General features: G+C 40.1%; 1 protein-coding gene across 1 annotated transcript in view; it reads right to left on the bottom strand.

Annotated features, from left to right (window-relative positions):
* The window catches only part of BAIAP2L1 (BAR/IMD domain containing adaptor protein 2 like 1), a 99710-nt gene that overhangs the window by 69633 nt on the left and 16732 nt on the right, over positions 1-13345 (bottom strand). The window contains exons 2-3 of the mRNA XM_021680228.2: positions 5534-5609; positions 1064-1150 (exon numbers count right to left, since the gene is read on the bottom strand). Of these exons, the coding sequence (XP_021535903.1) occupies positions 1064-1150; positions 5534-5609 (163 nt within the window). The remainder of the gene's footprint in view (positions 1-1063; positions 1151-5533; positions 5610-13345) is intronic.

Here is a 13345-nt window from a genome sequence, read left to right as displayed (position 1 = left end):
GTTTCAAGACTCTTTACAAACTCTCCAAGAACCGAAGTTGTCAGAGAATGTTCCTGAGCGCCCAGTTCCACTCCACATCCTGCAGCCCAGCCCCCAACCCCAGCACTGTTATCACACCTTGAATTTGTTCCTCCACTTCTATGGGTCAGGTAAGAGTTCTCCAAACAATCCTGAAAACCCTTAAGACACTTTATGTAGAAATGATGTGAATTATTTGAATCCTACAAGCCCCCCCCACCCCCAGCTTCCCTTTCTGCTTGTTAATTGGAGAAACACTTTTCTTTAAATACACACAACTTTACCAATATTTTCCTCTGCTATTCTGAACATTTCAAATTATGACAAATATTCTGAAGCCAGAAATCTTACCCTTTGTAAAATGAAACATTTATTTAAAATAAAACATATTCATCCTTTATTCAAGATTTAAAAATGATTGTTATGTGTGGGGCTATTAGAAAAGGAAAAACAGTGACTTTTCCACCCTTAGGAGGAGTGAACGGAGTCTGTAAACAGAAACCCAGATTCCCTCCGCAGCTCGTGGTGCCGAGGGTGTGGCTGCCCTCCTCCTGTGCACAGGAGATCAATTCATACCAGCAAAACCGGAAAAATCACAACGGAGAGCAACTGTGGAAGCAGCGAGAGCCAAGAGCAGGACGTAGAGGAGTCTGACTTTCTGCTAGGTGAGTCACAGGAAGCACTCCTGCCAGAGTCAGGAGGCCCGCCGTGCCCATCTCCTTAAGAATGTAGGTCAAAGCTCCCTGGGCTTCATGCCCCAGGGATCCAAGGGGAAGGGCTAGGGCCCCAAGTTTAGAGGCAGAAGCCCAACTCCTAGGGAGCAGGGAGGCCAGCCACTGGCCTTGGCCTGCCCTCTAACTAAGCCCCACTTTCGACAGACCACAGCAAACTCAATCGTTCCAAAAGTGAACACACTGGAGTACCGGGCTAGCTCGTCTTACTGTCGGGCTTTGGGCTGCGTCATGTATTCTCACAAGGGCTCACAGGAGGAAAGGCCGTGCAGCCAGCTCAACTTGCGTTTGTATATAGTGGACGCTCAGCTCACCCAGCTCTGTTGACACGGGGGACCCGGTGGCAATCTCACCAATCTTGGCCACTCCATCGTAGTAGGCTTTCCCCGCAAGGATCATAGCTAGACAGGGAAGGTGACACACAAAAGTCATCAATCACTTAGACAAAGAAAAGAGGAAGTGCCATGGAGGTTTGCTTCCAAATATCCCTCAGTCCCTTCTGGCTACAGGAAGGTTGGGGCTGTGCCAAGGGTGTCTCTCAGAAGGCAGGGCTTGTGCTTAATAGCTGTGCCAGGGGCAGAGGTCCCTCCACTGCACTTTCAGAGGCCCCCACTGGGTGGAAAACCCTATAGGATCCTCACCTTAGACCAGACCTGGGGAATCTTCAACAGCAGGCTCTGGAAGTCCAGAAAAGGCCCTGCCAGAGTGGATATGTTTTCAACACCAAATTAGGGCTACAAACACATCCACTTCCACAAGAAATCTCTTCTCAGATGGTTATTCTATAGCTATATGGGTCTGCAACATTAATTAGTTAAAAGAACTTGTATGCGGTGGCCCAGGAACCTGGTCTTTCAATGGCTTTTTTTTTCTTCTTTCTATTGAAAAAGGTATTCTGAGCCACAACCAATAATATATTTGTTGTCAGGGGGAAAAATCTATGAAATTTGAAATATGTTATCATCCTAAAAACACAACAGAATTACCTGAAAAGTAAGTGAAGGTTCTATCCTCCCCCCACCACCTTTTTGGCAGAGACAAGGGGAACTTTTATTTCTGTAGAAATTGGATTCTAATCATCTTAAAAATAATCTCTCTTCTTTCAAATTGATTCTGAGGACTAAATTATAAGGTACAAAAATTTGTTTTTGATTTTTCTTTTCCTTTCTTTTTCTCTGGGGAGGGGAACTGGGGGCAAGAGAGACCTGGGTTTGAATTCTACTTTTACTTCTAATGACACGACCTCCTTGGGCAAGGTAGCTGTCCTTTCTGAAACAAAGGATGGTCATCTATAAAATGTCCTAATAGCGTGAGCACTGAACAAACAAATGGAAGCTATTAATACGGATTCCTTCTTTCACTTTACAACAAGCAGGCTTTTTAACAAGACCTAGCCTATTTAGGGTGATTTTGAAGAAAATTTATTTTACTTCAAAGACTAACTTTGAAGAATACAGAATTTTGGAGCTAAAAGAGCCCTTAGGGATCTCTAAGATTCCTTTCCTTTTACTGCAAAGAAAACCAGAGGCCATGCCAACTGCTTTGCCCCAATTTTATAATGGGTATTGTTTTAAAATGGTGAATTAAAAAGGCATTTCAAATATAAAAAGGGTGGGAGGGCCACAGAACAAATTAGGTACAAGTCCAGCTGAAGGTATTACTGGCCAAAAAAGTAGTATTTTCATGGCAAATTCATTTATTTTAGCCTTTCTTGTTGAGTTAAAATACTACAGAAGTTACGGTTTTTACTATACATGTGTACAAGTTTAACAACTGTACCATGCTCTATTATACAGTTATTTCATAAATCTGAGAATAACCTTAAAGTATAATTGTAAATAAGAACAATAACAAGTAGCATTTATGTGGACTTTCCAAGCCATTACTTAAGTTCATCTCCCCAAGAACATGAAGACGTGGGTCAGCGGTAGTCCCACCCTGTTTCATGAAGGAGTGGAGTGGAGATATGCAGGGACATGCCCAAGGTCAGTGGCAAATCAGAGGGAGTACGCATACAACTGCAGTTAAGGTCACTCCCCAGTTCTAAATTATAGTGCTTTTTGACTCTTTGGTCTCAGCTAGAACTGAAAAAGAGAGGACTCCACCTAAAAACAAGGTTGGTAGCCAATAAACTGTCAAGCTAATACATGTAATATTTTAATATGAAGACTTTAAATTTTAAGATACTGATAAAGCTGAAAGGCAGATCAGTGGGAGAATGGCATGCAGATTTACACAATATATAAACAAAATTTTTGGTTTGCATTCACACATTATGTTGAAATTTTTCATTAACGGATGATTTATGTTTTTAAAACTAACCTCAGAATGGTAAAATTCCCTTGCTTTTACGATAAAGTGGAATTAACTTTAAAAACTATATAATTTATCCAGAACTTAATAAAGAATCAAACAATATTCTCATAATTTTGCCATCCCCTTTGTGACTACATTAAGAGATTTTCTATCACTTACTGTTTTAAGAACAAAGCATATTTGTTCTATTTTAGTGGTTGACCAATCAATTCAATCTAATTTATATACTTCTACCAGATAACTCTTCCTTAAAATATGATTTCATTAGGTTAAAACTCTGCTCAAAAACTTTTAATGGCCTCCACTGCCCATAGCGTAAGCCCACACTCCAGAGAGTTCATGATAGATTTGTACAGTAATGGCCTTCAATAAACCGCACCTCCCAGAATTCCCAACCTCTGTAGCTGTCTATACACTGATGGGTGGCTTGGTCATCTGACTTGCCTTGGCCAATGGGGTGCCAGCAAGCATAACTCTCACAGGGATTTGTACTCTTCGAACAGCCTGCTATGTCCCCGGGAGGGAGGGAGTCCAGCGCCCCTGCTGATGCAGCTGCAGGATTGAGTCCCTGGGGGCTAGAGAACTGCACTACCTTTACAAGACCTTGAGAAATGATAAACTATTGTTGTCTTAAGCCACCAAGTTTAGGGACACTTGATTATGTGACAATAGGTAACTGATGCTGCATTCAAATGCATTCATAACCTGACCCTACTCCACGCTGTATTTTATTATTCCCCAACAGCTACCCACCCATGGCAGTGTGGACCTCAGATCTTGGCTTGGATGCGGTCTTTTCTGCCTGAAACCTAACATCTGTCAGCTAGCAGAGCTCCTACAAGGCCCACTGCCTGCTCCGTTCCCCACCAACGTCCACTACTCAAATTCCTGTGACACAGCTCATTCCATGCTCTTTGTTAGCTGTGCATGTTGTCCTGATTTACGACCTAAGTAAATCAGGACATCTGATTTGACTGCACATCTGGCATCCTAAACTATGCCACAAATTCTTACCAAGGACTTTACCAATTCATCTCGATTTCTCAATGGCTTCAAAAAAAAAAAAAAAGATGGCCTGCCAAAAATACTGGAAATACTTTAGAAGTGCAGAATAGTCCCTTTGGGGAGAAGCCTTGTTAGCAAGAGACTAAGGGGCTGGCAGGTCCCTGAGTCACCTTATAAAACACTGCCTCAAAGAGACAGCAAGTGCTAGAAAGAAAAAAAACCACTGCAGGTCATGGTGATTTCCTTCACAGGGCATCTAAGGCAATGACTTTGTGGCCCTGTGACTAAGCAGTCATCAAGGGAGAGGCAGCTGTGCAAGAATTCTAAAACAAGTCTCCTTCCTGCTCTTTGAAGGGGTGAGGGGTTACCTACAGAAGTCACTGATACTGCTTGGGGGATGAGGGAGGATTTCCCAGCGCTGAAAATGTCTGGCAAACAGCACAGAGATGCAGAAGAAAGTAAATAAGCACTTTACTTTTCCAGGACTATGACAACTGGGCACCTGTCATCCAAACTCCAGCTACCATACCGCCTTTTCCTGGGGCATGCTTATGCTGCGGGTGTGTAAGGTCATGGGTTTATTTTCAAAATCTCAAGAGGGAGCAGCCAAAGGTGGGCCATGGTGAAAGGGAGAAACAAGAGATATATAAAAGACAAAACTTGATCTAAAACCATTGGAAACTAAATTTTCTACTCATGTTATTGGTGGTCTTAGTGAACCAGGGTAGAGGGTGAAACTGGGGTCTGAATATTTTGGGGGTGACACTTGTTACATAAGGAGAATTGTTTTGACCATGTTAGAATCTGGTGATTATTAGCATCTCAAGTTTTTAAGGTGATCATTGATAACATTCACCTTTTAGGAGGGAAATGCATGTGTAGATGCATGTCAGCTTTCTCAATGAAACCTCCTGAAACTAGCAAACAAGTCTGGTTCACAAAAGAGAGGCAAAAGCCAATGCTTGAATTCATTTTACAGGAAGAGCTCATTTTGAAATGAGAATCTAAGTTCAACCTTTAATTTAGATGTTTTTCCATTCAGGTTAAAAATCTGTTCATATCACTATCAAAAGTTATGCACCCAAAGGCAAGAAACTCTTCTATATAAAGAGAACAATTCCTCTGCTACAAGATACTAACAAATATTTTAAGTACATACTAGTTCACAAAGAATTTGGTTTGCCAAGTGGAAAACCTACTGACGGCAATGATATAAAATACGAGTCATGTCAATAACCATGATTTGATCATTAAAATGCATCACTTATAAGTCTATGATTCCATTTATTCATTTCAAATACACCAATATCCTATCGTTGCAAACTTCCATAGAATTAAATGTAAATAATTTCTATCAACTTAAAGACACTTTAAAAATTCACTATTAAGCACTTCAAAATAATTAAAATATTTACTGGTTTTTATATATGCACTATATTTATAAATTTAGAAAAGAGACTTACCATTAACAGCTTTTTCATAATTTTTTCCTAGGTTTATTAAATTTCGTAGCCCAGGATTGAACTGTTCCATAACATTCTGACAAATAAAACAAAACAAATTAATAAAATAAGCAAACAGTAGATCAAAAAATCTTTAGATGTTACCACTACATAGCCTGGGATACCTATGTATGCTTGACAGTAGAGTCTACAAAGCCATGAACGTTTATTTCAAAATAATGGAGAGCACATATTTCCTTACGGATGGAATAGGGTCCCTGCACCAGCAAGGCACGTAATCCCGGCAGGTTTCCATTGCCCAAGGGCTGCCTAGAACCTACTGCAATGGAGCAAGTGGCAGATATGCTTACCTACGAAGCACACCCAGAGGCTACGGGCCCAGAAGCCGATGCTCCCTTTGGGGTTTAAGCAGGTTAATGGCTGTCAGGCTAATGTTAAAAACAGGTGCACATGATCGGAACTTAATTATATGAGCCATGTTTTGGTGATCAATTGAACAGAAATTTCTAAGAGATCTTGTTTATTCATTAAGTGCTTAGCTATTAACCACCGAGTGGTAGGTCCTGTGCACACAGTAGATGGGAAGGCCTGGTTTCCCTCTCATGGATTTCATGATGCCATAGCTGTGCAAATGTCATGGTTTTCTTTTTTTTTTTTTTTTTTAAAGATTTTATTTATTCATTCGAGACACAGAGATATATATAGAGAGAGAAAGGGAGCACGAGCAGGGGGAGAGGCAGAGGGAGAAGCAGGCTCCCCGCTGAGCCAGGAGCCAGACATGGGGCTCGATCCCAGGACCCTGGGATCATGACCCGAGCCGAAGGCAGATGCTTAACCATCTGAGCCACCCAGGCGCCCCCATGGTTTTCATTTTTAAAAGTGTCATTCCTGTGGCACTAGAAAGTCATAAACATAGAGACAAATGCTACAATAAGTACTAAGACAGGCAATTATTTGGAATGTTGATCAAACTTAAAATATCCTAAATCAAAGTAGAGACAATAGATCATTCCTGTGGGGCTCTAACCTCTTGACTCAGAACACATGGCGATTGAACGTATTTGCTCCACCTACAAATAATGAGCTTCACAGTATTAATCATTCCAGATCGACCACTCAAGTCTCCTTACCCCCTCTCAAAATGTGAACCTGTTTGCAGAGGGCCAGGCAATAAAAAGAATGAAAAATACCCAACATTCAAAGGGGCAGATACTTGATATACATGTTCTGCAGGATAAAGTTTCTCCTTTATAAATCAGTACAGAGAGAACACAGTAACTCTTATTTTATCAAACAGTGATAAAGGCTTACCATGAAAAACAACTCCTGGCTCAACCTTCCCTCAAATCTTAACTTACTCCCAAGAGCACTTTCAACTAAGCTGTTATTCTTGTATTTATTGCCATAGTTTGGGATAATATTCTTGATTTTTCAATTTTGGATGATAACTACTGGCTTTCTACCACAGTAGATGAGAGCTCAGCTCTCCAAACCACCCCACTTTCCCTACTTCAATCCTTCCTATATAAGTAAACGGCTATTTCCTGGTAAGTCAATAGTCAGGGTTTATTATGACTCTGTAAATATACAATACAAGGAATGTACTAAGGATTATGTTTCCTTTCTTGGTACAGTCTTTGTTTCTCCTGGGATTAACAATCATTTCATCCCCCTCCTCCCAGCTTAGTTTTCCATGATTCCACCTTAAATTTTTCCACATGCTCTATCACACCTAGCAGAAGTCTATCAGTATTTTTCAAATGCACAAAGTTGTCAGCTAATCTTCCATTCCATTTTCCCCCCAGAACTTCCTCCAAGGACTCTCCGTCCTCTTGCTCAGTCTGGCCTGACTGTCCCTGACACGCTGTTACCCTTGCATGTCCCCTTCTTGATCCCTTGTGTTAGAGCTCTCATTAACTGGACTCCACACCTTCCTCTTTCTTCATTTATTCCTATTTGCTGGAGATCATTCTCCAAGAACAACCTAAGAAATGATGCATAAGAGGTAAATGAGTCCCCATGTGTCTGAAATTATCTTTACCTTGACATTTGACTGATATTTCGCTGGGTAGAGTATTACAAAGCTCAAGTGATTCTCCCTTAGAATTTTAAAGATAATTGCTACACTATTTTTAACATCCAGTTTTGCTATTGAGAAGTCAGCCGTCATTTCTTCTTCCTTTGTATAGGACTTTGGTAGGGGGATGCTTATTTCTGGAAGCCCTGTACACCACGTAACGGTCTGTCTCAGTGTGGGACTTCGTTCATTTATTTTACTGGGCACTTGATACACCTCTTCCATATAAAAAAATTATGTCCTTTAGGTCTGAAAAATCTATTTTAAATGTTTCTTATCTCTCCTTACTTTCTGGAATTCTGACAAGGATTTTACATATCCTGATTTCTTCTCTAATCATTTTACCTTTTTTTCCCACTTTTTGTTCCCCCATCTCTGACAGATAACTTCACATTCCAACTCTTTTATTATGTTATTTCATTTTTTTTTTTTTAAGATTTTTTTTTTTTATTTATTTGAGAGAGAGAGAATGAGAGACAGAGAGCATGAGAGGGAGGAGGGTCAGAGGGAGAAGCAGACTCCCTGCAGAGCAGGGAACCCGATGCGGGACTCGATCCCGGGACTCCAGGATCATGACCCGAGCCGAAGGCAGTCGCTTAACCAACTGAGCCACCCAGGCGCCCTATGTTATTTCATTTTTTAAGATTTATTTTGGGGAGAGGGAGGAAGAGAGTGTGTGCCAAGAGCAGGGAAGGGCAGAGGGAGGAGAGAGAGAATTTCAAGCAGACTCCTCACTGAGCATGGAGCCCATGTGGGGCTGGATCTCATGACCTGAGCTGAAACCAAGAGTCGGGCGCTTAACTGGACTGAGCCACCCAGGCGCCCCCATTGTTTTTTTTAAAAAATTTTTGATACTGTATTTTTAATTAGGGCTCTTTCAGAGTTTTAGTTATCCCCTTCCACCCCCGTTTTTCTTGAGGATTTGAGAGGGAGCAAGTGAGCATGGGGGAGGGGGGCAGCAAGTGAGCATGAGAGCAGGGGGAGGGGCAGAGGGAGAGAAACTTCAAGCAGATTCCCCACTGAGCGCAGAGCCCAATGCAGGGCTCAATCCCACGCCCCATGAGGTCCAGACCTGAGCTGAAACTCAGAGTTGGATGCTTAACCAACCAAGTCAACCAGGCGCCACTGGTTATTCCTTTTTAAAAGCATCCTATTCTTGGGGCGCCTGGGTGGCTCAGTCGGTTAAGCGGTTGCCTTCAGCTTGGGTCATGATCCCGGGGTCCTGGGATCAAGCCCCGCATCGGGCTCCCTGCTCGGTGGAGAGCCTGCTTCTCCCTTTCCCTCTGCCTGCTGCTCTGCCTACTTGTGCTCCCTGTCAAATAAATTAATTTAAAAAAATAAATAAAAGCATCCTATTCTTGTTTTGTGAATGTAATATTGTCTCTAATTTGAATAAACTGAAAGTAATATTTTTTTGTCATTTTCTTCCAGTTCCCTATATTATCTCCTGATTATTTCTTTTCATTGTTCGGTATCCATCTGTCTTTTGTGTTGGAAGCTTTCATCAAACATCTGGTGATCCCTGATCGCCAGTTCGTATTTAAAAGTAAAGCCCTAAAATGCTGGCTGGAAGCTTGTGGGTGTGGGTGTATACACAGGGTGGTTGCTGACTAGCAGGCTTCATTAGGAGTGACTGGACAAGTCAGCTATAGAGAAACTGGCCCTGTGACAGTAACCAGGGTCCACTGAGTCTCTTCAGAGAAGTTTCTCATTTTCTATGAAGGGTAGGGGAGGAGGCAGTCACCAGGTGGTCAGCTTTCCCCATCAGGAAGGGGAGTGGGTTGGGAATTCCACAGTTTACTGGGCTGATTTTTACTGAACTCTCCTGCTCTCTACTCCAAGGTTTATTCCCTCCTGCTGGTGTTTCCACATCGAGAACTCCTCTGATTCAATATACCCTAAGATTAAATCTCCAGTCCGCCAGGCAGAGGGAGCTGCTGGTAGTATTGGTGGTTGGGGTAGGAAGGGGAAACTGGCAGTTCAACCAACTTGTGTAACTCCTACTCCAGCCCTGGGTGTCCCCTCCATCCCCAGCTTCTGTGGGACTGCTCCTCAGCCTCCGGGGGTGAATGACTCAGCCCTTGTCAGTTCTCCCACTGCAGATTCTTTACATTTTCTTAAGGCAGCTACAACTCCTCTGTCCATTTTCTATCACTCCAGATTTTCTTAGGCCTTTTGTCAACTGCTAAGTCTTTTTTCAAGCCTTTACACCATGGATTTATGGGTTTTTTCCCCCCATTCTTTTAAGTTCTGCTATCATTTCAATGTATTCTTAGAAGAAGAAAAAAAAACCACCCACGGTCAATCTGCTGTGCTTAACTGGAAGTCCATTCATCCTATGTTTTTAGAGCCTCTCATCCGTTTGAGCCCCATTCACAACCAGTAGCCATAAAGCCCCAAAGCCAATGATGACTCCCCTACCAGTTTCTCTGCAAGATGGTAAGTCTCAATACCTGATCACAGGGACCTGTGGCCACAGCTGCTATTTCTATCATCTTTTCTCAATTCCCTTGTTTTGCTTTTAAGCTTATTTTGAAATCATTAAACATTCACAAGAAGTTGTAAAAACTGCACAGAGAGTTCAGGTATGCTTCCCTAATGGTAACTTATATAACCATAGTGTAGGATCAAAACCAGGAAACTGACAATGGTACAACACTTACTAGCTAAACTACAGACTTTATTTGTATTTACCAGTTTTTATATCACTCATTTGTGGGAGGGGGTGCATTGTTCCTATGAAATCTTACCACATGTATAAATTTGTATAACCATCAGCACAGTTATAATATTGAAATGTTCCATTAACACAATGATCTCCCTCATGCTACCCCTTTATAGCCACACCCTCCCCAACAGTCCTGGCAACCACTGATCTCAATCACTGTAATTTTGTCACTGTGAGACTGTTATATAAATGGAGTCATATAGTATGTGACCTCTGAGACTGACTTTTTCACTCAGCACAACGTCCAGAAGAACCATCCAAGTTGCTGGGTGTTATCCATAGTCTATTCCTTTTGGCTGATAGTATTCCATAGCATGAATGTATCACAATTTACGTATTTGCCCATTGAACATTTGGGTTGCTTATAGCTTTTGCAATTGCAAATAAACCTGATATGGACAATCACATATGGGTTTTTTTGTGAACCTAAGTGTTCATATCTCCAGGATAAATATCTAGGAGTTCAATTGCTGCGTCATATGGTAATTGTATGTTTAACTTTGTAAGAAACTGCCAAACTATTTTCCAGAGTGTTGTGCCATTTTACATTCCCATCAGCAATGTATGAGATTTTCAGTAATTTTTAAAATTTAATAACTTCATTAGAAAATAATTACTTTTTAATAAAAAGATAAAACTACTTTTCAAATATCTTTTAAAATTCTTGTAATAATCTTATGAGACCAAGTCTGGATGTCGAGAACATAAGTTTTAATAAAAAGATAAAACCTTAAAAAAAATCATTTAAAATTCTTTAATAATCTTATGACGCTGAGTCTCGACGGGTAAGAACATAAGGAAACGGACACAGAGCTAACCGCCCTACTAGCATATAAGCAGTCATAAAAAGAAGCCCAGATCTGTGTTCTTTCTTCAGATTCTTAGTTCAGCTTACCCAAATAAGGGGAAAATATAATTTAGCTTCTCGATATAATTCTTGAAATGCTTAGGTGTAAGTCCTATCTTAAAATATGAAAAACAATGAATTAACACCAAGCATAAACCACTATCCAAATGATGCTACTGGGGAAAAAACAGGTTAACTAATAAGACCTGGGACTACAATAAGCTTCAGAGAAAATACAAGAGTTTTTAAGCTTGAAAGTTCAACATATACTTCAATTCCTTATTATTTAGCTTTAGCTACAGAAATTTTTCCCCTGGAAACTTTGGCCCCTTTGAACAGTGGAAAATCCATTTCTACTCTGGCTCTTGGCCATTAATCTAGTTATTTTAGCTGAAGTACATGTATTTTTAAACCCAGGAACAAAAAAGCAGTGCTGCTTTTGTATTCCCCCATCTGTAAAGTTTTATAAGTAGCAGTGGATATCTTTGTGAACTGAATGGGTCCCACTTTTTTTTGAGAGGGCAGCTGTTGGGTCAAAGGTCATATGCTGTGTTAAGGCTTGTTAAGACCTAAATTTTTTATATAGCCTAGGATTTAGAAAAAAAATCTCCAGTAGTAATGAACAAATTCATTTTAATTCAGGTTTGGCACTAAGAATAAAAGGTTTAAGATATAAAGTATAAAAACAAAATAAATTATAAAAGGTATTAATGGTCCAAGAAACACTATTTTGTTACAATCAGTAACAAAAGCTTAGTATGTATTCTCTCTGTTATTGCCTGGCAAGGAGGATAATTTGCCAAACCAGTTTCAACCAGAATGAGTTTCATTTCTATTCAGAGAGCAATATAGATAGTTTAAGCTAAAATAACTGGCAATATCACTGTTCTACTTGTGCTGAGTCTCCTATGAAGAAGAGTTGGTTCTAGGATAAAAGCTCAATGGGGGTGGGGGTGGGGGTGGGGGTGGGGAGCTCAATCAGGGGGATTGGAGAATTAACAGTTAGCTGTTCCAAATAAAATGTTGAGGAATAGACCACTCAGAACCTAGAAGGCACTTTCCACTAGATTTCTAGCTGGTTTGTTTATCTTATGCTTTTTTCCTCTGCTTCCTGTAAACCAACACATTATAATTTTAAACATAATTATACAATCTTATGATGGCTTTAACATCCTCACCATTTAGATTTTTCTTTCATTTTTGAAAAATTATTACCTTTACCAGTATGGAACTATAGACTATGAAGCATAAATTAATATAATTATGACTAGCCAGATAGTTAAACTGAGCTAACTTTAAATTTCTAAGAATTGGTTTCTTTTACATTTCTTTTTCCAATTCTGCAAATGACCAAGAACAAATTATTTGCTACCTCAGTGCTTTATTTTTTTCATTTGAAAAATGCAGGTAATATTTACACTGGAATAAGTTTTTAAAAGTGATTTAAGAATCTCTAATAGGGAGTTTTATAACGTGCTTCAGGTAACATTTATCCTTGAAATTTCCATTATTTTATTCTATACAATCTCATACAAATTAATCCAGCAATGTCAAATGCTTAAACTAATCAAGGCACATTCTAATTTCATGTGACAAGATTATCTGTTAATAAGGACTAACTGTTTGAGAATACTTCCAGATAGACATCATTTGTAGAAAATCTTACTTCTTCCTTCCTGTGTTGTTGGAAACTGCTGTTCCTGGGCTAACATCATCAGTATTTGATTATGTCCCCTGCCTTTAGGGAGAATATTAGTGAGTAAATCTGGCAATAAAGCAGCTGCTTGTAGGCTAGCAGATGGTCAGAAGAGTCCCATTTTTCATACCCATCTTGAATGGGGAGCCCAAGCCAAGCAAAGGAAAATAAGACAACAGAGATATTTTGTTTGAAGTATTAAGTTACAGCAGAAATACTCAAGATTCAAATTTATAAAACACAAAAATGCTTCCTATCAGCCAAATGTGAAGTGTGTTGGTTCTCCTTCAGTCTGTATTATCTATGCTACTAGCTATCAATTTGCATTATGTATCAATTTGTATTATCTATTGTTTGTAACCTGCCATCCCAGTAGTAATGGGCCGGGGGAACATGGGATGAAAAAAACTTTGGTAAAACAAACAAACAAACAAACAAACAAACAAAAAACCCAAAAACCAACT

Source organism: Neomonachus schauinslandi, chromosome 5 (genome assembly GCF_002201575.2).
Source record: "Neomonachus schauinslandi chromosome 5, ASM220157v2, whole genome shotgun sequence".
Taxonomy (NCBI): domain Eukaryota; kingdom Metazoa; phylum Chordata; class Mammalia; order Carnivora; family Phocidae; genus Neomonachus; species Neomonachus schauinslandi.
This window is presented reverse-complemented; position numbering and strand designations above follow the sequence as displayed.